The sequence below is a fragment of the Hirundo rustica genome, chromosome 28 (genome assembly GCF_015227805.2).
Source record: "Hirundo rustica isolate bHirRus1 chromosome 28, bHirRus1.pri.v3, whole genome shotgun sequence".
In the NCBI taxonomy this organism is placed as follows: Eukaryota; Metazoa; Chordata; class Aves; order Passeriformes; family Hirundinidae; genus Hirundo; species Hirundo rustica.
In genome coordinates, this window is record NC_053477.1 from 3,626,407 (window position 1) to 3,650,132 (window position 23,726).

Consider the following 23,726-nt stretch of genomic DNA (forward strand, 5'->3'; position numbering starts at 1 on the left):
GGTGGAGCTCCGGGGTTGGACCGGGCTGGTGACAAAGCCCGAGGCACCGAAGGCAGGTGCGGCCGGTGTCGAAAGCGACATTGGAGCGGTGCCACCGCGGCAGCGAGGGGCACAAAGCGCCCTCCTCCTTGTGCCATCCCCGTCCCCTCCTCCAGATCCCACCCCAGCAGGGCAGCGTCCCACCCAGGAGGCCGAGGATGCTCCCGAGGGGCTCCTGGCCGGATCCTGAGCCGGACAAATCCCACCCCAGCCCCTGCCCTGGCCGGGCCAGCCCCGGGCCAATGGGTCAGGGTGATTCATCCCGCAGCCAGCTCCGCCAGGAGCTCGCCCGGAATTGCGACACCGTGGGGCTGTTGGAGGCATCCAGGCAGCTCCTAACACACCCCTGGGGTTGCTACCAACATCCCTGTTGTTCTTAGCAATCGCATCCATCATTTATCGCCACGGTTTACAGCAGAGGCCCAGCGGCCGGGAGCAGGGGTGTGACGGAGCAGGACGGGATTGGGGCGCTCCCCAAAAAGGGTTTTGGGGTGCAGCCACCCCCCGAGTCCCCAGGGTCCAGAGCAGGGCAGGCAGGGAGAGCACAGCCCTCTGCACAACCTGGTGCAGCCGTCATTTGTGCAACCTTCGTTTTACCCAGCCATCATTTTATCCCACAACAATTTGTTCAACCATTGTTTTATCCAACCTGCATTTTATCCCACAGCCATTGGTTCAACCATTGTTTTATCCAACCTGCATTTTATCCCACAGCCATTGGTTCAACCATTGTTTTATCCAACCTGCATTTTATCCCACAGCCATTGGTTCAACCATTGTTTTATCCAACCTACATTTTATTCCACAGCCATTTGTGCAACCACTGTTTTATCCAGCTATGATTTTATCCCACAACCATTGGTTCAACCATTGTTTTATCCAACCTGCATTTTATCCCACAACCATTGGTTCAACCATTGTTTTATACAACCTGCATTTTATTCCACAATCATTTGTTCAACCATTGTTTTATCCAGCTTGCATTTTATTCCACAGTCATTTGTTCAATCTTAGATTTGTTCAGCCGTCGTTTGCTCAACCTTTATTTCATCCAACTACCGTTTTATCCCGCCATCCTTTGTTCAACCTTCGTTTCGTTCAGCTCGCGCGTTATCCCGCCGCCGTTTCGTTCGGCCGTCGTTTGTTCGACCTTCATTTCGCTCATCTTCGATTTCATCCAGCCCCCGTCTTTGCTCAGCTTTCCCTCTTCGGCAAACCCCTGGTGCTTCCCTGCCGAGGGCAGGGGGAGCAGGGAAACTCCTCCGTGAAGTTTCTTGGCAAAGCCGCCGGCCTCGGCTCCCAGACCCAGCGCTCCCGGCCGTGCCAGGAGCGTCCTGGCAGAGCCACATCTCCCGTGCCCTCCCACAGCAGCTGGGCCGCGCTTTTGGGGAGGGAGCTCAGCACCCTGCATCCCACTGCCCCCTTCCTGCAACTCCCTCTGCAATCCCGAGGGTGTTTTATTTAAAAAAATAAACAATAATAATAATAATATTAAAAATCCCTCTCCTTTTCCAACACAAATGTTTTGTCTGAGGTTTCAAAAACCCTCCCGAGTGTCATCAGGGCTGGCTCGGACCCCTCACCTACATCCTGCAGGAGAGGTGCAGATGGGCACAGCAACGCCCGGGCCGGGCAGGGATCCGCTGGAAATCCACCCGGCACAGCCTCCCTCCCTGCAGAACCTCTCCCTCTCGGGAGATTCCAGCCCTGGCAATGCCATCCTCGGGCTGCCAGGAGGGAGCAGGAGCCCGGGAAGGTCCCTGCCAGGGATGGTTCGGGTTATGGAGTTGCAAGGGTTTTATTTCTAGATTAAAAAAAAAAAAAAAGAAGAGATAATAATCCTTGCAAAGAGCCAGGCGCGGAGGTGATTTATGTTTATTTTGCTCAGTTAATAACCCGTGGCACGTCCTCCCCTGCGGCGTTAGGGTGGATCAGACAAAGCTGCATTTAAATTACGACCGTGCCCGATATTTATTTTTTAATATATTTTTATGGTCGCCTTCCCCATTTAACGCGAGCGAAAAAAAAAATGTCCGGGCTGAGCCAAGAGCTGCCTAAGGATCCTAAAGGTTGTAGGGGTAAATCCTTGGAGTTCAGACCCTGGAAAAGTGGGAGAGGATCTTCAGATCCGTGTTGGAGCGGTGACATCCCTGGGCCTGCTCCAGCTCCTGCTCCCTGGGGACCCTCAGCAGGTTTTCCCAGGAGTTCTGATGAGCCTCGGAGAATTTTTTGGGATGAGGGTGCGCAGTCTGTGTCGGTCAGCGCCTGCTGGGACGGGGTGTCCTGGCACGGTTTTGGGGTTAAAATCACCCAGGTTTTGGTGCTTGTGGTTGTGTCAAACCCCCAAAGGACAAATCCATCAGTTGTGAGATCCCAGCCCACCCAGGACGAGCTTTCCTGAGGTTCTGCCCTGAGAAGAAGGAAATAACCTTTTTTTTTTTCCTTTTCCTACCTCTTCCACCCTTTTTCTGCCTGGATGTGGCTCAGACCACGGCGGTTTATCAAATTTTCAGCTGCAGACTGACCGGGAACAAACCAAATATCACTTGGAGCGGCAAAATTCCGTGAATATAAAATTTAATAAATTAAAATTACGCGCTCTGGGTGAGGGGGTCGGCAGCTCGAGATTCCGGGTATCCCACCCTCCTTGGGGACATTCCTGGAGCCTGTGAGAGGAGCAGGAAGCTCCGGAGAGAGGATTAGCTCCTGTTCTTTACACACACGGGAAGCAAAGCGTCTGAGCAGCGAGGATCCGGGTGGGAAGTTTGGAGCGGGGAAATTCTGGGAATCGTTCCTGCCTCAGGCCCGGGATGGCCCAGCCACAACTCCAGCTGTGCCTGGAGAGTGAAACTGGCTGCGAGCACGGAGCGAGGGCCCTGAGTCATCCCAGCATCCAGGAACTGGGGCTGCGGGGAAGCACCAGAGCTGAGGAGAAGGTCTGGGCTCGGGAAAGCTGGGCCGGTTCCAGCAGGAAGGGGAGGTTTCTCTGGATTTGGGGTGTGATGGGAATCCAGCCTCTGCGGGGTCTTGTCCCTGTGTTGTCACTCCCTGCCCTGGCAATGCTGTCAAAGCACTTTGGAGGCCGTTCCCAAGGAAGGCTGGAGGTGCCTCTCCCACCCTGCTCCTTCCGCGGGAACCATTTCTGTGTCCCTCCGAATTTTTTTTTTTTAATTCCTCTTTCTCCCGATTTCCTCCCTGACGGAGAGCCCTGGCAATCCAGCGGCACAGCGAGGCTGGCGTGGTGGGATGTGACATTTCTCCTCTCTGACAGGCTCCTTCGGGCGCCAAAGCCCGGCTGGACGGTGACAGGAAAAGCAAGGGCGGGCTGGAGGGGGTCGGGGCGGCGTGGGCGAGCCGGAGGAGTTTGGGAGCATCCCGTGCCCCAGATCCAGCAGCAGGATCCCTCTGGAAGCGAGCAAACAGGCGGCTGAGCCGGGAAATGCCAGAGTCTGGGAGTGCTGGGAGCCGGCCGGGCCCTGCCCCGCTCTCTCCCGGGATAATTGGAGGGAGAGTTTCTCTTGGAGCGGCTGCTCGCTCACATGCTTTTCGTTGGGAAGCGGGACGAGCCTGGGTGTTTCTGGGAGCTGGGGGAGGAGTGGTCCTCCCCACTGCTTTGGTGGGGAGGAGGAAACCCCAAACCCTTCAGCTTCCTCCGCAAGGACACGGTGGAACGGATCCAGATCCACCTGCAATTGGCATCTCAGCCTTCCCTTCCCCGTCCCAGCCTGGCAGGGTCTCTGCCCTTCCCGGGGTGCTGCCCTGCGCTCTCTGAGCCCATCCCTCCATCCCGACCTCGCTCCAAAGAGCACAGGAATCCAGGAGAACAAACCCAGGCTCCTTCGGAGCCGCTCGGGCCCCGTCAAACTCGAGTGAGGAGCAGCTCAGGAGGAGCCCCGGCTGTCGGGGATCGGTTTCCCCCTCGGATAATCGTTGGGTTAATGCCGGGCCGGGCCCTCGCCTGCTTCCCACGGGCTGCAGCCCCCGCACGCGGCTGAGCCCCGGTGTGCCGGGGTCCCCGGGGCCGGGCTGGGAGCCGGAGCAGCCCAGCCCCGCTCGGCTGCGCTTCCCTGGGTGCCATCCGTCATCTGTTTGTCCTGGTGCCCTGCCAGCGATTGTGCCGATTCCCACACCCACTTTTCCATAACCCTCGGTTCCTCGCCCGGGCGAATCGCTGGCGAGAGCTCGCCACCCATTCCCTTTCCCCTCCTCTCCGATGGGATCAGACACGTTCCGGAGGAGGGGGAAGAAAGGGAAGGGGGTGAAAAGAAAACAAAACAACAACAACAACAAAAAAGATCAAGAGGAAAACACAAGGTGACTCACTGCCTTTCGTTTATTTGTGTTTGTTTCTTTATTTCCCCCGCCACCCACCCTCGGCACCGAGGGCTGGCCGGGAGCTTCCAGGGAGCCTCGCTCCGTGTCCAGGGAGCCAGGAATGAGAGGGATGAAATTCCCCTGCTCCTTTGGCCGAGGAGAGGAATCTCCCGGATTTTTCAGGCCGCCCGGATCTCTGCCACGAGCATCTTTGTGCCCCGCCAGCTCTGGACACCGCCCGGAGCAGACCGGAGAGTTGGGAATATCTGATTCCGCCTCCTACAACCGCGTCCGCGGCAGGGGGAAAAGAGAGGAAGGAGATAAAAGGCTGGGAAGCTCAAATGGTGTCATTAGGAACTATTAATGGTCTCGTGAAAGGGCATTAATAAAGGCGGCAGCTCATCAGCGTCCATTAGCTGGGCTCGTGGCAGGGATCTTCGGGAGCTGCCCGAGTGTGATGCTCCCCTCGCCCTCTCCGGCGTGTCAGCAAAGGGGAAAGGGGCTGCAGGGGACGGGGTGGGGGGAGTTTTTCCTCCTACAAACCATTGCCTGAGCAAAAAAAAAAACCACACACGCAGACACACACACACACACAGAAAAAAAAAAAAAAAAAAAAAAAAAAAAAAAAAGGAGAAAATGTCACAGGGCGTCACACCCCACCTCTCCAACCCCTCCCGCACCCCGGCAGCCGTGCCCAGAGCTCGCTCCTTGCTCCCGGGACAGCTGTTTACTGTTAAATAAAATTTAAAAATAAATAAATAAAAAATACAGGCAGGGTTTGGAGCGCTCATCCCGACTTTCTCCCTCCCGCCCTCTTCCTGTTCTCGCCTCTTAAAAAGGAGCTTTATCCTTTGACTCTCCCACGCCCGGGGCTAGCCGGGAACCCGCGGCATCTCGGGGCCAGCAGGCAGCCCACATCGGCGGGCAGGGGAGCAGGGAGGAGGCCCGGCCTGCGCCGATGAGCCCCCGGCGAAGCCAGGAATAGCAGCGCGGTCCCCGCACGGGAGCGGAGAGGAACCCGCGGTGCCTGGCTTTGAAGAGCCGGGGCTGGCAGCCGGCCCGGCCCGGCCGCACGGCGAGCCCGGGATGAGCCCGGGACGAGCCCGGGATGAGCCCGGGATGAGCCCGAGATGCGCCAGCAGCTTCCCCTCCCCGCCCCTCGCCGGGCAGCGGCACATCTGGGGGAGCGGGCGCAGCTGGAGGGCTCGGGCACGTGCGCACATCTGGGCGGGGGAGGCGCCGGCCCGCGCGTGGGTGGGCTGGCGGTGCGCATCTGGACGGCGCGGCTGTGCACATCTGGGCAGGGCCGCAGCAGCCCCGCGCGTCCCCTCCGGGTGTGTCCCCCCCTCACACCCCACCCTGCGCTGCTGCGGCCCCGAAGCCTCGCCCGTCACCTCCCGGCCACCGGGATCCGAGCGGCCTCCGGGAGCCGATATCCCGGGATCCGAGCAGCCTCAGGGAGCCCATATCCCGGGATCTGAGCAGCCTCGGGGAGCCGATATCCCGGGATCTGAGCAGCCTCGGGGAGCCGATATCCCGGGATCTGAGCAGCCTCGGGGAGCCGATATCCCGGGATCCGAGCGTGCTCGGGGAGCCGATATCCCGGGATCTGAGCAGCCTCGGGGAGCCGATATCCCGGGATCTGAGCAGCCTCGGGGAGCCGATATCCCGGGATCTGAGCAGCCTCCGGGAGCCGATATCCCGGGATCCGAGCGGGCTCGGGGAGCCGATATCCCGGGATATTCGCGGGCTCGGGGAGCCGATATCCCGGGATACTCGCGGGCTCGGGGGGCCGATATCCCGGGATCCGAGCGGCCTCGGGGGGCCGATATCCCGGGATACTCGCGGCCTCGGGGAGCCGATATCCCGGGATCCGAGCGGGCTCGGGGAGCCGATATCCCGGGATCCGAGCGGGCTCTGGGCTCGGCGGTGACCTTCGGTGTGCCAGGGGCAGCTGTCAGGAGGCTGCCACCGGCCGTGGCTCAGTGAGGAGCGGGCTCCTTTGGAGGGGAAGCGAAGCTTTGACGGCGGGGAGCCGAGGCACCGAGCCCCGCTCCCCACGTGCGCTTTTGCTTTTTGCCGGGAGTTATCTGAGGCATCTTTTTTTTTTTTTTATTTTTTTAATTCGGGATAACAACTCCCAGAGCAGGTTAGGACGGAGGAGCCCTGGCAGCGGAGCGTGTGTGGGCAGGACTGGAATAACGGGTGCCGTAGGAAAGGATTTACGAGCGCTGGGAGGATGGGAATGGCCGGGAATAGCACGGCAGGTCAGGGGTGAGATGGGATGTCCCTTTGCCATCCATCCACTCCCCACAGGACGCTGGGTGTCCCGGGAAAGGCTCCCTGCTCCCGGGAGGAATCCCAGGACTTCCCGCAGGACTCGCTGTGCAAGCAGGGGTTTCTGTCGAGAGCAAAGCCCTGGGAATGCCGGTGGAAATCGCCACAATCCCACCGGGAATGGGCCAGCTCTCCCAAATACCGCCGTGCCCAGCAGCACCGAGGCTTTTAACGGAGTTATTGCGGCTTTCCCGGTGTGCCACAGCCTGGATCCTTGGCCTGGATCTCCAGCCCGTTCACAGTCTCCGTGTGCAGGTGACAGCAGTGTCACCGGTGTGCCAGGCCAGCCCCTAAACCCCAAAGAGCCAAAGAAAAGCCCCGGCATGCTCCTTCCCACCCACCCCGGAGAAAGGGGTCTTCACAAGGAAAACACACAGAATGTTGGAAAATGAATCCCTGGGGAGGCAGGAGGGGTCCAGCCCCCCATGTTTTTCTACTGAGGATCCCATTTTCACCTGACCTCCCTCTTTTTGTCCTTCCAGGGTTCGGATCTGAAGGTTGGGAAGATCAGAGGGAAGGTCCTGACGAGTGAGTGCAGACCCCGAATGAAGGGAGGGGGTCTCAGCCAGTTGGGACGAGGGGGTGGCAGAGCTGGCCGGGGTGGGGACACCGGGACACGAGGTGGGGACACGAGGAGCTCCCCAGGGCACAGCTGGGCACTGTCTGAAGTAGCAGCCACTTCTTCTCTTCTTTTTTCCTAGAGGCAAAAGCTGTTTAAAAACTCCTCAGTGGTTGGAAAGGCTCCAAAACCAGGGGGGGAAAAAAAAAAAAAGAAAAAAAAAGAGGGGGGAATGGATAAAACCCAAAAGAAAAACACGAGATAAAAGCGGGTGAATCCCCAACAACCGGTGTGATGCTGCAGGAACAAAGACTTTCAGCTCAAAGCGGGCCAAGACGGGGCTCGGGGAGGTCACACGCCAGGGGAGAGGGGCTGGGGGCTCACCTGGCTGCAGGGGACTGAGTCCTGGAGGAGCTTCAGCCTCTCGTCCCTCGGTGTCACATCCTCCTGTCCCTGACGGGGCGGCTGCACTGGTGGATGCCCCTTCCCCTCTCTGTCCTCAGCAGCTGGGTGCACCCCGAGCCAGCTGCAGGCCCCACATCTGGGCAGCTCTGCGCTGCTCCCTCGCGGCCCGGAGCACGGTGTGGACCCCCAGGAGCCCCCTGGGGCAGCCCAAGGGGTGCTGGGGGGTCTCAGGTTTGTCCCCCCCGGGCACATCCCCTGCCCAGGGCGGGCTGCAGCCAGCAGGGAGGGTGCAGACGTGGGGAGGGGGACGGAGGAGTGCCCAGGGTGCCCCAGGATGTGCTGCGGGGATGTTTTGGTGGCTCTGCCTGCGGAGCTGATGCGCAGTGAGGGGTCACGGTGCAGGGAGCTGGGCGGGAGAGCCGATCCCGGCCTGGAGGAGAGTGATGGAAAACTGGTTCCGGTGGGAATTTCGGCTCATGAGGGATGCTCAGCCCCTTTCTCTCCTCTGCCCCAGATTACAGCCGGCCCAAGCCCCCGCGCTACAGCGGCTACCACCGCTACCAGTTCCGCCTGTACCGGCAGCCGCCACACGAGGCCATCGCCCTGAGCACCGAGGACCAGGAGTCGCTGGGTAAGGAGCCGCCGTGCCCTCGATCCCGGCCCCCAGGGGCTTTCCCGGGGCTCTGGATCACGCCGCGTGCTCCGGCAGGCTGGGGATGCTCGCTGGGTGCCAAGGGATCCTTCCAGGGGACGTGGGTGAGGTGTTAAAGCCTCGCCAGGCGGCACAAACCCTCGGGAAAATCCTGGTAACGGCCTGGCTAGCGGGATCGGAAGCAGGGAGAGATGTGGGCTGTGAAATGCAGCCCTCGCTGGCACATTTCCCCCCCTCCCCACCCCAAAGCCCGAGCAGCGGGAGTTGCATCACCGGCACCTCGGATAAGGATCAGCCGCGGAGAAGGTTTGAGCAAGGGATTGCTCAAACCGGGCTGACACAACGCCAGCCAACTCCCAGCTCCCCATCTCCTCCTCCCTAAACCTTTCACGGAAGGGACGGAGCAGCCGAGACCCCCCATCCCATGAGATGCCCAGGGCACCGTTCCTGCTGCTCCATCCCCGGGGAGCGGGGCAGCCTGCAGGAGCCCGGCACGGATCCATCCTGCCCGGTGCCCAGCGCGGGCTCCTCCCCGCCCTGCCCGGAGCCCTGTGGCTCACACGTGGCCTCCACAAGGGAAATTTCAAAACTTTCCCAGCTGGGACGGCATGAGCAGGGCTCGACGGGCAGGTCAGGTCGGTGCGTCTGGGGCTGCGCTGCCTGACTCACCCCGCGCCTGCCAACCCGCAGAGCGCGGCACGGAGTGGGGGGCTGGCTCCGGGGGGGCTCCGGGGGGCTCTGAACCCCGTCCCAGCACTGAGCCGTGGTGTTCATCCCGTGGCCAGAGCGTGGATGAGGCTGCCAGCAGTCCCCCCGCCGGTTCTCCCTGCCCTTGGCTTTGCTTTCTGGCTCATTAACTCCGCTTCTTAACGACACGGCCAATGTCTCCCCCCTGCCAGCGGAGCCAGCTCCTCGCTCCTGCTCGGAGGAAGGGGCTCCGTGTTGTCCCCCCATTCCCACCGCAGCATCCCGGAGCTGGGGAGGGACGCGGTGACACCCACCAAGGAGTTTTTTCCAGATAAATCCTCTTAATTAGCAGGACCCACGTCCCCAGCCCCCCAAATGTCACCCCCTGGGGAAGGTCCCCCACCACCCCGCTGTCCCCAAGGCGTGGGGTGGCCGGGCATTCCCCAGCTGGCGCCGTCTCCGTCCCATCTGTGCTTCCAGCCCTTCCCGCGCTTCCTGGGAAAGACCCGGCGGATATTTTTCCGCATCATCCAGCGCCTGAGCATCGTTCCTCAGGCAGCTGCGGGGGTCCGGCGGGGGCTCGTGTTTAAGGTTGTTTTTAACCATTTCACTGCTGCATCATGCCCTCGGCCTGGGAATGCAGCCCATCATCTTTATTCCCAGGGAATGAGCCCTAAAAGCAGCCAAAGGATGAGATTTTGGCGTCTCAAGGGTTTTAAACAAATCCATGCCCAAGGCAGCGGGATGAGCGCCGAGGGATCCGCCGGTGCATCCAGCAAAGGCAGCGCACGGGGGAGAGGAGCAGACACCTTTGGCAGAAGGTGGGAACGAGGAGGGGGTGCCCCCAATCCCGAAGGATCACGGATGGGAGCCCAGCCCGGGCTCTGCCTCGCTCCTCTCCTGTGGTAGAAGCGATGCAGGCTCCCCCGGCGATGCCAGAGGCGCAGTTCACATCCTCGCTCGGAATTCCTTACTTGGCCTCAAACGAACCCCTTCTCGCTGCTTTTGCTCTGCCCTACATCTGGTGACAGCGACAGCTCTGCCTCACCAAGGATGGGGACACCCGTCGTCACCAGCCCCGGACAGGGACACATCCTGACCGGGCACAGGGAGCGGCTCTGGCCCATCCCAGCCTGGGGATGCATCCAACCTCCAGCGCTGCATCCTGCGCCAGGCATCCCTCCCTCCGGCAGCCCTGAGCCCCACCAGAGCGTTCCTGCTCAGCTCCCAGAAATAATTCCCTTCCCTCCTGTGCGTTTCGGAGGCCAGGCCGGGGCAAGGTCCCGGAGCACGCGTGGCCGAGCCGGGGGAGGTGACAGTGCCAGGCGGGATGGCAGGAGCTCGGCCCGAGCCTCCAGAAGAGGGCACTAAAGCAGGACCTGCCCGCCTCGCCTGTCCCTGCTCCTGGAAAAGATCCCCGGGAACTGGAAACGCGAGGGGCAACGGCGAGAAAGCGGAGAACAAATCCCCTGTTTCTTCCGCCTCCTTGTCTGGCTGCGCACCGCCAGCGGCTCAGAGAGGGAGCGGGGACATTTCCAGCGCCCACCCTGCCCTGGGATGTCCCCGTCGGGGTGGCACTGACGGGCACAGGTCGGGCGCTGGAAGGGCTGCAGGATCGGGACGCGTCCCCCCGTGGCTCGTGGCAATGTGGAAATCGGTTGTTTACGGCCGAGGTGTTTCTCCAGGCCGGCTCTTGAGCAAAAATCTTATTTCGTCAGGGAAAAGAAAAACAAAAACAAACAAAAACCACCCTGATCCTTCCTTCAGAGTGTTTCTGATCAATCCCAGCACCAGCCGGCTCCGTGTGGCCTCGGGCAAATAACTCAGAGCCTCAGTTTCTCCTCTGGAGTCTGAGTCACTTCAGTTTTTGGCCGTGCCCCCGAATTGTCGCCGAGCGCCAGCTCCGTCCCCGCTCAGGACCGAAGGCGGGGACGTTGGGGGTGTCCCCACGGCTCTTCCTGCCGCTCGCCCCACTTCCCTCGCAGCCAGGAGCGTTAGAGGCCGTGGTTGCGTTTCGGGGAGATTCGAGATAATAATTTGTGGTCCGCGAAATGTCACAGCCGCCGTCGCATCCCGAGGCGGCAGCGCTGGCCGCAGCCCCTCCATCCACGGAAAATCCCTCAGCCGGGGGAATTCGGGCACCCACCAGAGCCCGGCTGTGGTGCTGGGGCATTAAAGTTCTCCCCCCTACACACACAGCTTTCATCGAGGGGGGTCTTTAATTAGCACAAAATCTCGAGGTTTAATCGCACCTGAGTTCATCCCTCCACTTCCACCTTTTCCCATCAGCTCCGGCATTCCCAAAGCCCCTCCTGCCCTGGGAACGCGTTTTACAACCGGGAATGGATTTTTTTCTTTTTTCCTCCCAGGAATTTTGCCCCCCGGGAAGCAACAAGTCCTCTGGGGGAGCAGGGGCAGGGATGAGCCTGGCCAGCTCCGGCTCCATCCCTCTCCAGCCCCAGCTCCAGCTCGGGATCGGGATCGGGATCGGGGCCGCAGCGTTGACTCACGAGCCGACCTCGTGCGCCTCCAATCCGATCCACCCAGCTGGAAAATCGGGTTGGACTGGGCCCCGGCGGGGAGGGAAAGGCTGCGGCCGGGACGGGAGGCGGCCGAGGGCTGCGGGGAGAACGCGGTGCCGGCCCAAGTCCCCGGGTGTCACTTAATGGTGACCAAAGCAGCCGCCGGCCTCCCGCCCACCTCGGCCGGGACATCATTAATCTTGGCACAGCAGCATCAGGGCTCCCGTCAGGAGAACGTTCCCGCCGATGAGGCTGATAAATTACAGCCGGGGGGCCGGGGGAGGAGGGGACCGGCCTTTTGGAGGGGGGGGTGGTTGGGGGTGGTGGGCAGGAGACAACGGCAGCGCTGGGAAACCTGTGGGATCGGAGGGATGCCGAGCTGCCCCGAGCCCGGCGTTTTGCCTCGTGCCTCAGTTTCCCCATCGGGTGCTCCGGGCTCAGGCGGCCGCGCACGTGTGGGTGTCAGCGGGCACTCCTCTTCCTCCGGCGGGTGCGCTGATAAGAGGCCGAGTGGGATGATTTAATCCTTTGGGAAACGAGCTTGAAAAGGGACCGAGGCGGGGATGAAACGCCGCATTGTTCGCGGCGGGGAGAGGGGACGGCGACGCCGCGACCTCGGCTCCCCGCCCGGCCCCCTGCTCCTTTCCCGGCTCCGCCATCCCGGTGACTCAGAGTCCCCAACCCCGGCATCCAGCCGGGGTCACAGCGGTGTCACCGGGATGGTCACGCCGGCACGGGGCGCTTTGGGGATGCCCCAGAGGGGTGGGATTTGGGGTCGGGGGTCCCAAATCCGGCATTTCCCGGGTGCATCCCCCCCACTTTGCTACCCCCGGCCTTTCCCTTACCCCGACGGGCCGGGCACAGCCGGTGCCGGGGCAGGTCGGAAAGTAGGTCAGGAAAAACCCCGGCCCCACACGCGGGGCGAGGGCCGGGCCCGGCTCCTGCAGCCCCGCAGAGGCTCTGCCTCCCCCGGCTCCTTTCATCCGCGCCTCTCCGGAGGCCCGGCGAGCATCAGTGACAGCTCCGGCACCCCCGGGAGTCGGGGGTGCCGCGTCTCGCTCTCGCCCCGGTCCCGCGTGGCGCCGGCTGCTCTCCCGCGGGTTTTCCCGAGCGCTTTGAAACCCAGCGGATGAAAGGCGGCCGGCGAAGGCTGCGGGCGCAGCGGGAGCGGCCCCCCCCCGAGGCTCCTTCCCCCGGTGCCACCTCCAGCGGGACCCCCGGCACCGAGGGGGCTGGGCTGGGAGCCCGAGGCGAGGGGCTGCCCTTGCTGCCGAGGTGGAATTTGGGGATGGAGGCGCCCGTGGCTCGGTGTCCCGGCTGGCAGTGACCCCGCGGGGCAGCCGGGGCTGTCCTCGCTCCCGGCTTGGTTTGGGGCCTCGGAGGGTGGGCAGGGGAACACCCGGGACCACCCAGCAGCAGCCTGGAGCGTTCCAGCATCGCATCCCAGCTGGAATGCGGGACGCAGGGTCCTTCCTGAGCATCCTGCGAGCTCCTCGCCGGGCCCTGGAGCATCCCAGCCTCGGCCTCCGGCAGCTCCGGGAGCGGCGCCGCCACCACGAGAACCTCCGGAGCCTTTTTTTTTCGGAGCTCAGAGGCCGAGGTGGGGAAGCAGGTGGGAGCTCCAGCAGCTCCCCGAGCCATCACCACCCCACGCAGGTGATGCAGCAGCTGGGGTTTTTGCTCAGCACTTTTGCAAGAGCGGAGGGGACGCAGCGCTCGGGTCGGGGCTGAGATGTGACAGGCAGATAAAGGCTGCCGGGCTGCCGCGTGACATTAAGAGAGCAGCCAGGAAGAGGAGAGGACGGGTTTCAGATAAACAACGGGCCGCGAGGAGGGGCAGCGTGAGCCCTTTGGGTGCCAGGGAAAGCCCCTCCCGTCGGGGCAGGATGCTCCGGCAGCCGCCAGCCAGACCCAGGCTCGGTGCCCGACGCCGGCAGGGCACCGGGGGATTTCTGTCCCTGGCAGGGGCCGGGTGTGAGGGAATCCCTCCCGCCCTTCGCCCTGGAGAGGGTTTCCCTGCTGCCTACGTGGGGAAAAGCAGCAAAAACCTCACAGCTGGATCCAGCACAGGCTGCCCCCGGAGCTCCTGGGGGATGCTGGGGTCAGGGCAGGAGCTTCGGGAGTGAGGAACCCCCTCGGCTCTGAGGGTCTGCGGAGCAGTGAGGGGGACGGGGAATCTCCTGTGACATCCCCCGGGGGATTCCCAGCCAGGCCACCCCCGGGGTGGGCTCGTAGGGAGGTTTTCTCTAAAGGTCAGGGGACAGGAGAGCAGCCAAGCCCTCGTACCCCCGGGATGCTCAGAGCTGGGGTCCCCTGGCTCCCCGCTGTCCCTGGCGCCTCCTGGGGCATGCAGGATGTGGTTTGGGGCCGAGCAGCAGCTGCACGGGGCTGCTCCCCTCTCCAGCCCTGCTCACCCCCTTTCCCTCTCTCGCCAGGCACCTGGAACTTGAAGGACTTCGTGGAGGATTTTGATCTGGGCCACCCCGTGGCCTCGACCCAGTTCCTCACCAAGAGCTACAAGGATTAACTGGGGCCTTCCTTCCCTCGCCCTGCGCACCCCCAACACCACGGAGCCACCGAGGGGACCCCAGGAGCCACCGAGGATGAACCCACCCTGCTCCCAGCCCAGAGCCACAGCACCAACCCCGACCCCTCCCTCTGCCCTTCCCCCTGGGGAACGTGCCGAGAGGAGCCCCAGCCCGCCTGGCTACCCCAGGAATTCTGGCGTCACCCCTTCTCCTCCCTTCACCCCGTTTCTGACTCGACCCCCTGCATGTCCCCCTGGCACTTTGGGGACTTCGATGCCTGCAGCTTCCCGAATAAAAATTTGGATGCAGCACGCGGCGCTCGCTCGGTGGTGGCAGCGAGCGCGGGGCAGCGCCGGGCGAATCCGGAATTCTGGGATGTGCGTGGGATGAGCAGGGACAATGGGAGCAGGGGGTGGGCACTCAGACCCTCGTTTAGGTGACGCCAGGGTCACACAGGAGGGGACAGGGACAGTGATGCCGGTCCAGGGGACCCTTGGTGGCACCGCATGGGAACCGGGCGCTGCCCTGCCCTGCTTTTGCCCTCAGCCCGTTCCTCTTGGAAAGCAAAACCAACATTAAAGGCATAAATCAGCAGAGCTCTGCCTACTGGCCGCTTAGCCGGACCTCCCCTTTAATTAGCTCCTTAATTAGGCTCTCATCTAAGACTCAGTTTTCTCCGAGGCTCAGATTCACCCGCCTCGGGTCCTCCTTGAAGCACGTCCCGGTGCCTGCGCTGTGACAAAGCCTCCCCTGTCCTGCCCATGGCCAGGAATAACATTCCCCTCGGAACAAACCGCAGGGAGCGGGAGCCCAGGACGTTTTGCAGGCAGGGGAAACTGAGGCACGAGAGAATCACTTGCCCAGGGCTGTGCAGGGAGGCCAGGGATCCTTCAGAGGGGTCCTGATACTCTGGTTGCCGCATCTCAGCGTTGCATCAATGCCTGGGTCCGGAGCAGAGCGACCTGATCCCGAAAAAAACATCTCTGTGCCGTCCCGGCGGTCACCTTCCCTGGCTCCCCGGCAGGGAGAGCAGATTTCAGTGCTGCACTGGGGGGTTAAACGTGGGTTTCAGTCCTGGGGGGTTAAAAGTGGGTTTCAGTCCTGGGGTGGGGTGCTAAAAGTGGGTTTCAGTCCTGGGGGGTTAAAAGTGGGTTTCAGTTCTGCAATGGGGGGTTAAATGTGGATTTAAGTCCTTCATTGGGGGGTTAAACGTGGATTTCAGTCCTGGACTGGGTGGTTAAACCTGGGTTTCAGCCCTGCCTCGGGGGTTAAACCTGGCTGGGATTTCCCCCCCAGGATGTGGCTCTTTGCCTCGGAGGGGCCGAATCACAGCAGGGTCCTGCAGAGCTCGTGTCCCCTGCAGGAAGGATCGGGGTATCCAAGGGGATGCAGGAGCAGGATCCAGGCTCTCCCTGGGCACACAGCTCTGGGTGAAGCTGCAGGAGGTGGCGGGAAGGAAAGCAACAAAAAAAAGGAAGCCGGGTAACACCACAACCCAGGGGAAAAAAAAAAACCAAAAAAAAAACCCAAAAAAACACGAACCCCGCTGCCACTGGCACTAAGATTAGCAGCAGAGGAAATGACATGGTGAGATGTCATGGAAGTCGGCTAAAGTTGGATTTCTCCTTCTCTTTTTCTGTCCCTGCCCTCGGAGCAGGGTGTAATTGGCCCGGCAGGTCGGAGCGAGGCTCCGGTGCAGACGAGAGGTCACGGCCCCGCTGGCATCCCGCGGCCGAGCTCCATCGTCCCTCCCCGCCGGCCCTCAGCTCCCCGTGGCTATTTCTGTGTGGGGAAAAGGAGATGGGGATGTCTGTCCTTCTAGGAAATTGTCACCGTGCTCCCCGGGTTTAGCTGGGGATGAGAGGAGCCAAGCTGGGCTGGGATCGGGATCCGAGCCCAGAGGGATGCACTGCCCTGGGTGGCGCTGATGGGATGGGGTGGAAAATGGGAATGGGAGCGGGAATGGGAGTGGGAGTGGGAGTGGGAGTGGGAATGGGAATGGGAATGGGAATGGGAGTGGGAGTGGGAGTGGGAGTGGGAGTGGGAGTGGGAGTGGGAGTGGGAGTGGGAGTGGGAGTGGGAATGGGAGTGGGAGTGGGAATGGGAGTGGGAATGGGAGTGGGAATGGGAATGGGAATGGGAATGGGAGTGGGAGTGGGAGTGGGAGTGGGAGTGGGAATGGGAATGGGAGTGGGAGTGGGAATGGGAGTGGGAATGGGAATGGGAATGGGAATGGGAATGGGAATGGGAATGGACATGGGAATGGGAATGGGAGTGGGAGTGGGAATGGGAATGGGAATGGGAATGGGAGTGGGAATGGGAATGGGAGTGGGAGTGGGAGTGGGAATGGGAATGGGAATGGGAATGGGAGTGGGAATAGGAATGGGAATGGGCATGGGAATTGAATGGGATGGAGAATGGAAATGGAAATGGAAATGAGAATTGGGACAGAGATGGAGAATGCAAATGAGGAGACAGATGGGGTGAAGATGGAAATGGAGGTGGGGATGTGGATGTGGATGTGGATGGGATGGGACAGGCAGGAAATGGGAATGGAGAACAAGGATGGGAGTGAGGATGAAGACGGAAGAGAGTGGAGATGAGAATGGGGATGAGGATGGAGAATGGGGATGGAGATGGAGGAACATGATGGAAAGGAAGATGGGAATAGGATGGAAGTAGAGATGGAGATAAAATGGGATGGGATGGGATGGGATGGGATGGGATGGGATGGGATGGGATGGGATGGGATGGGATGGGGATGGGGATGGGATGGGATGGGATGGGATGGGATGGGATGGGATGGGATGGGATGGGATGGGATGGGATGGGGATGGGGATTAAGAATGGGGATTGAGTGTGGGAACAGGGATGAGGATGGGGATGGAGAATGGAAATGGAAATGGGATGGAGAATAAGAACGGGGAAGAGGATGCAGGTGGGTATGGAGATGGGGACAGGGATGATGTAGATCAGGAATCTGCCCAGCTGGCTGTGGTATCCCTGTGGTGGGATGATCCCTGCGGTGGAACGATCCCTGTAATGGAATGATCCCTTTGGTGGAATGATCCCTGTAATGGAATGATCCCTGTGGTGGGATGATCCCTGTGGTGGAACGATCCCTGTAATGGAATGATCCCTTTGGTGGAATGATCCCTGTAATGGAATGATCCCTGTGGTGGAATGATCCCTGTGGTGGGATGATCCCTGTAATGGAATGATCCCTGTGGTGGGACGATCCCTGTGGTGGGATGATCCCTGTGGTGGGATGATCCCTGTGGTGGGATGATCCCTGTGGTGGGACAATCCCTCCCAGGACACAGCACCAGGCTCCCGTGGCCTGGTTTGGGTCCTTGGCCCCGCTCAGGGCTGCAAAGGCAGCAGCCCCGGCCAGCCCCGCACCTCAAACTCTCACTGGGATGCGCACGAGGCCTCCACGGCATGGAAAATATTAATTGTAGCTTTCTGCTTCACTTTTTGATTATTTAGAAAGAGCAAAGGAAAAAACTCACAAGGAGGAAGCCACGTACAGTCACTCCATGCTGGTCCCACCCCCTTTATCTCTCCTTCCATTCGCTCACCCTCGGCGCGAGAGAGAGAAAAGAGAAGCTGAGCCTCTCGGCTGCCTAAATGTAGAAAGTTTTGCTTCTAAATCAGTTTGTGATAGAAAGGAAACACGTCACGTCCCTGGGGAAGTGGCTGGTTTTGAGCAGCCGCAACCCCAGCGCCGAGCGCTGCAATGGAACAGCCCAACACTGAAATAGCTCCACGCTCTGTTATTGTCACCCAGAGAAGGGTTGTTTTTTTTTTTTTCTCGCTGTCTACGGGTGTCATTTTTAGCCTCCAGAGGAAGTTTTATTTGTATTTGTTACCTCGACTTTCCACTGTCGTGGCTTTGTGAGGTTTTTTTTGTGCCAAGGGAGAAAATGGAGTGGGGCGAGCTCAGGTGTGGGGCCGGCGGGGTGAGAGGTGGGATCTGCAGCATCAACGGCACGTCCCAGGAATTCCAGCACGGATTCACCAGCCCTGCAGAGCCCAGCTGCATTCCAAGGCCACAAACCCATGGAAACACAGAACCCCGGGGATTCTGGGGGGCTGTGAGCTGCGCTGAGCCCGGGCACGGCTGCGGGATGGACGCAGCTCCGCTTTGCTCTGCCAGGACGGGGCTCTGAGCTGGGCTCGGGCGATTCCAGCCCCTTCCCAAAGCAATCCCACCCACTCCACGGGATGACTGAGGGAGAGGAGGACTCGGAGTTTCAAAATTAACAGCGAACTCGTGAAAACCGAGCGCTCCTGATGAGCAACGGCAGCGCCCAGCAGCACATGGGAGCGGGGGGTGTTCCTTCCCAAAACCGGGCTGGAGGCCAGGAGAAGCTCGTGCTAAACACGAGCCCTAAGCCAAGAGGATAACAATTACCTGGTTTTAATAATCACTGGAATAATTAATGGGAGAAAGCCTCACCCCCCAGCTCGAGGGGGGGGCAGCCCTGGGTCTGATGCAGAGGGCTCACCCCAGGAAAACGCGGATTTAAGGCCAGGTTGAGGAGCAGGTAGTGGGGGACACCCCTGGCACCCCCGAAGCCTCGGTGGCACCTGGGGATGCCAGAGCGACGAGCCAGCTGCCAGGAGCTGGGCCGTGCCAGGCAGCAGCTCCCCCCCAGCTGGAGACTTGCTCAAGAAGGGATTAGCAGGATCAGCTGATGATGATCTAAGCGCATAACTATATCAACCTGCGAATTAATTACCGATATCTCGCGCCTCGGAGGGAGCTCCTCTATCATCCGCAGATCTCTGCGCTCCTCAAGCGCTCCCTGAGCTCAGCCTGGCTGCAATCCCCCCTCCACCACCACCACCACCACCTCCGGGAAATAGGTCAGGAGGGATAATCCCCGAATCCCCACGTGCCGCTGGGGACGCGCAGCGCTGCTGCCCGTTTTGGGAGGTGACGTGGGAGAATCCCCCGGCCGGCTGAGCATCACCAGCCCCACGGGATGCTGAGGCACCGGGCTCTCGGCGTCATCCCACGGCGCTGGGATGATCCAGCGAGGAGCTCCCGGCCCTCATCCTCGTGCTGGGACACGCGGAGCCCCCGGGATGGGGATGGGGATGGGGTGGGAGCCTGCACGGGGAGCTGGTGCTCGGCTCTGCTGCTCCAGGAGCCGGCAGCCGGGCGGGCCCTGGGAGAGGCACCTGGGCCGTGGCAGGAATTTAGGGCTCCTGAAGCAATAGGGAAGGCGAGGACAGGGACGTGTCCCCACCTCTGCGCCCGTGCCAGCGCTCAGAGGGGACCGGCGGGGAGCAAAGAGCACGCGGGGTGGTCCTGCAGTGATGGTTTCATTAATTAGCAACGATTAATTATTATTGGACCTCCGAAGTGCTGTGTAACATCAGAGGAGCGCTGTGGGGCTGTCTGGGGGCACAGGGCCCTGCTAGAGCTGGTTGGGTTTGGGGGTCCCGGACCCCCAAAGTGCTCACTGGGGCTGGACCATCCAGCCAGGCTCTGGCAGCATCCTGGGATGCAAATTCCAGCAGCTCCTGAGGGAAAGCAGCAGCTCAGCTGCGCCCAGAGACGCTGCCAGGCATCCCGGGACGAGCATCCCAGGGATGCTCCGTGGGGAGAAACCCAGCCCAGGTTTTGTTTCCTCTTTCAGCTGCTCCCTGAGTCTGTCTGAGCCGGGTTTGTCCGCGGCAGTGGGAAGCTCCCAGCCTCTCCCACTCCTCCGGGAACCACGAGCACCTTCAGATGTGGTTTGCCCCAAAACGCTCCTCGGCAGAACAAAAAAAGAAAACAAACAACCAAAAAAAAAAAACCAAAAAAAACCCAACCCCAACAAACTCCAGGAGTTTTTGATACGGTGGTCCCAGCCCAGCAGCTTCGCTCCTGCCCGGGAGCTGCCGAGCCTGGCACTGCCCTGTTTATCCCGGCCGGCTGCGGGATGAGGCGGATGCCCGCCGGGCTTTGCATCCCAAAGGTGTGGTGGAGAGAGGGATGGCTCTGCCAGCCGCCCCTGCTGCTCCCCGGCCAGCACGGACGGACTCGCCCCGCGGCCCCGGCCCCGGCCTGTCCTCACTTGTCGGCAGCTCTCGCTTCCCATTCCCTGCCCGCAGCCCCGCGGGTCCTCAGCCAACCTCACATTTCCTCATTGCAAGGAAATGGCGAATTCCCCCCGGGCTGGTTTCAATGGCTCACAGATCCCTCGCCTTTGGCCTCTCCCCAGTTTCTCCTGCATGCGGAGCAGCCCTCGGGAGCAGCGCTTTTTTTTTCCCAGGCAGGAAGCCTTTGGAATTCTCTGTCTGGGAGGACATCCCGCCCCTCACGCCGTGCTGGGTTCACCCCTCCGCGCTGACACAGCACCGAGCTCTTTTTCCATCGGATTTGGGGGTTCTGACGTCCTCTGCTCCTCTCCGTCCGGGAATCGCTGGTGTCTCCGGAGTGTTGTGTCACTGGGAGCTGCGATCCCAGCGTACGGTTCCTCTTCTGCTTCTTGGTTTCACGTTAAAAAATTCCTTTGCGGTCCCCTCTTGGGGTCACTCCAGGGCTCCTGCCTGGGGCCACCGCGCCGAGGTCATTGCCAGTCCCATAAAATCATCCTTGGGTTTGCAGCCTGCTCCGTGCCTGATCCCCGGCTGGAATCCCATCCTTCGCTCGGGCGCTGCTCCCTCCGGACCACTTTCACTCCAGACCCGCTCCGTACTTTCCCTGCTAATCGGCTGTCTCCTTATCTCCAGGTCACACTGCGCCAGCTGCCGCTGCCGTTGTTCCCCAGCTGGATAATAACAGGAAAGGCTTGGAAAACCGGACCTGTGTCGGTCTGAGCTGACCCAGAGGTTCCCAGATCTCAGCTGGCACAACCCAGAGTCACCCAGCGACCCCTGGGAGCAGCGGGAATTATGGGGTTGGAATCACCCACCCCTGGGAGCAGCAGGAGTTGTGGGGTTGGAATCACCGACCCCTGGGAGCAGCAGGAATTTTGGGGTTGGAGTCACCCACCAACCCCTGGGAGCAGTGGGAATTTGTGGGATTAGAATCACCCATCCCTGGGAGCAGCAGGAATTTGTGGGATGCTCTTTGGGGAGAACCTCCCCTCACAGCACCCCAAACTCCTGCAGGTGCATCCCCGGCCTCCAGCCACTTCCCAGGGCTGTTCCCTTCAGGAACCACCCAGAACCCACTTCCCAGGATCAGCAAAGACGTTTGGAGCTTTTTCCTCCCCATCCCGAGCTTTCCATCCTGCCAGGCTGAGGCGGGGCTGACCCCTGCCTCGCCACGGGGGAAACTGAGGCAGCAAAGGGCTTCCCACAGCCACCCACAGCGCTCCCACAGTTCCCCTCACCAGCCACCCTGGGGTTTGGCTTATGGGGATCCATTCTTTGGGATCTACCCCAGGGCAGCAAGTTCTGCCTGTGGGTCCCTTAATCCCCTGCAGGAGGAGGGAGATGCCCCTCTCCTTTTCCATGAGGGAGATGCCCGTCTCCTTTTCCATGAGGGAGATGCCCCTCTCCTTTTCCATGAGGGAGATGCCCCTCTCCTTTTCCATGAGGGGTTTGCCCCTCTCCTTTTCCATGAGGGGTTTGCCCCTCTCCTTTTCCATGAGGGAGATGCCCATCTCCTTTTCCATGAGGGAGATGCCCATCTCCTTTTCCATGAGGGGTTTGCCCCTCTCCTTTTCCATGAGGGGTTTGCCCCTCTCCTTTTCCATGAGGGAGATGCCCCTCTCCTTTTCCATGAGGGAGATGCCCATCTCCTTTTCCATGAGGGAGATGCCCATCTCCTTTTCCATGAGGGAGATGCCCGTCTCCTTTTCCATGAGGGGTTTGCCCCTCTCCTTTTCCATGAGGGGTTTGCCCCTCTCCTTTTCCATGAGGGAAATGCTCATCTCCTTTTCCATGCATATTTCAGGGTGAGCGTTTCCAAATATTTCCGGGGGAGGGAGGGTGTGGAGTTTTCACAGGCAAATCAGGAAAACCAAGGTGAGGCGGGAGGCGGCCTTGGGAAGGACACGGGCCGGGTGGGTGCCGGTCCGGGATCAGGAATTCTGCCCGTTTGTTTCTCCTGGCTGAAGTTCCCTCAGCAGGAGTTTGGCCCGAAACGAGGATTTCCCACATCCGACAGCAACGAAGTGTCTCCTCCCCCAGGAATTACAGGTTACCCTCAATCCCATCCCGGCCAGCCTCTTTCATGCCAGGCCACGATGCTGGGACAATCACCTGCTGCTGGTGCAGCCACATCTGGGCAGCTGCTGTTTGCCGCACCCCTGAAGTGCCACATCAGCCCAGCACCGGCCAACAAAACAAAACAAACCCAAACCGCCGAGGTTTGATCAGATACCCCCACAACGCCCACCCCGTGCTTTCAGGGGTGTATTTTATTTTTTTTCCCCCCGTTCTCCGAGCTGCTCGAGAGAAGTTTGTGCTGCCGACCATCCAGGCAGCCGCCTACACACGCGGCCCGGGCGCGGCTGTCCCCTCGGGGGCAGGAGGCCGGTGACCTTTCAGGTCCCCACACTCTGTTTTACGGCTCTGTGACCCTGCCAGCCCCAGATCCGCGCCTGCAGCGAATCCCGGCGCCGCGGAGGGGAGAGCTCCGCGCTCCGCTGCGCGCCTCCGTGCCTGAGCATCCTTTGTAATCCCGGGATGAGGTGACAACGGCGGCGATCACCGCCACGGTCACGGATGATCCCTCTCTCCCTCCGTGCGGTGGAGAGCCTGAAGCACGGAGCCGCGCACGGTGTGGAGCTTTCCGGAGCTCCCGGGACGCTGAGCGGGGCGGTGATGAGCAGCTGGTGATGTCCCCCAGCCTTCAAGGCTCAGCCCGAAGGAATTTTAGGGAGCGGGCAGCCCATCAGCCTGGCCACGAGGCACCAAAGCTGGGCTGGTGCCCTCCTTCCTGTAAGTACGATTAAGCTGTTGTTAATTAGGTAAAAAACCCTGACAGAGTTCCCCTTTTCGAAGGCCGGGGGTCCCCCGAGGATGCCACAGGAGCACCTGCAGAGTTCCCGGCGCATGAATCAGGGCCCGGGCGGTCACAAGACCGAGAGGAGCGCGGAGAAGTCACCTGTCAGGTGACAGCACCCATGGGGGCCAGCGGGGTTTTGGGGACGGGGTGTGGCTGCTCTCGGCGTCGCTCAGCCCCCCAGGGAGGCCGGGGTGGGGGCCGTGGGAGCTGCGGGGTCTCGGTTCCTCGCCGAGGGGCCGCTGCCAGCGCTCGGGTGGGACTGGCCGCGGTGGGACACGGTTAAATGATGTCACCGTTCGTCACAACCCCTGCACAGGCTGCGGTGAGCTGATGGGGGGATGGGGCAATGCCGGTGTGGGACGCTTGGAATTGAGGAGGGATGGCGGAATTTCATGGAATTCTGGGAGGGTTTGGGTGGGGAGGGACCTTAAATCCCATCAGTGCCACCCCTGCCATGGCAGGGACACCTCCCACTGTCCCAGGATGCTCCAGCCTGGCCTTGGGCACTGCCAGGGATCCAGGGGCAGCCACAGCTCCTCTGGGAATTCCAGCCCAGCCCCTCCCCACCCTCACAGCCAGGAATTCCTTCCCAATCTCCCATCCATCCCTGCCCTCTGGCAGTGGGATCCATTCCCTGTGTCCTGTCCCTCCAGCCCTTGTCCTCCATCCCTCTTCAGCTCTCCTGGAGCCCCTTTGGGCCCTGCCAGGGGCTCTGAGCTCTCCCTGG

The 23,726-nt window shown here is 61.1% G+C and overlaps 1 protein-coding gene across 2 annotated transcripts in view; it reads left to right on the forward strand.

The window, feature by feature from the left end:
- Nucleotides 1-14,316, forward strand: part of PEBP4 (phosphatidylethanolamine binding protein 4) — a 76,622-nt gene extending 62,306 nt beyond the window's left edge. For both annotated transcript variants that reach the window (XM_040087691.2, XM_040087690.2), the window contains 3 exons: nt 7,173-7,218; nt 8,169-8,285; nt 13,951-14,316. In XM_040087691.2, coding sequence (XP_039943625.1) covers nt 7,173-7,218; nt 8,169-8,285; nt 13,951-14,042 — 255 coding nt within the window. In that variant the 3' untranslated portion in view covers nt 14,043-14,316. The remainder of the gene's footprint in view (nt 1-7,172; nt 7,219-8,168; nt 8,286-13,950) is intronic.
- Nucleotides 14,317-23,726: the final 9,410 nt, after the last annotated feature.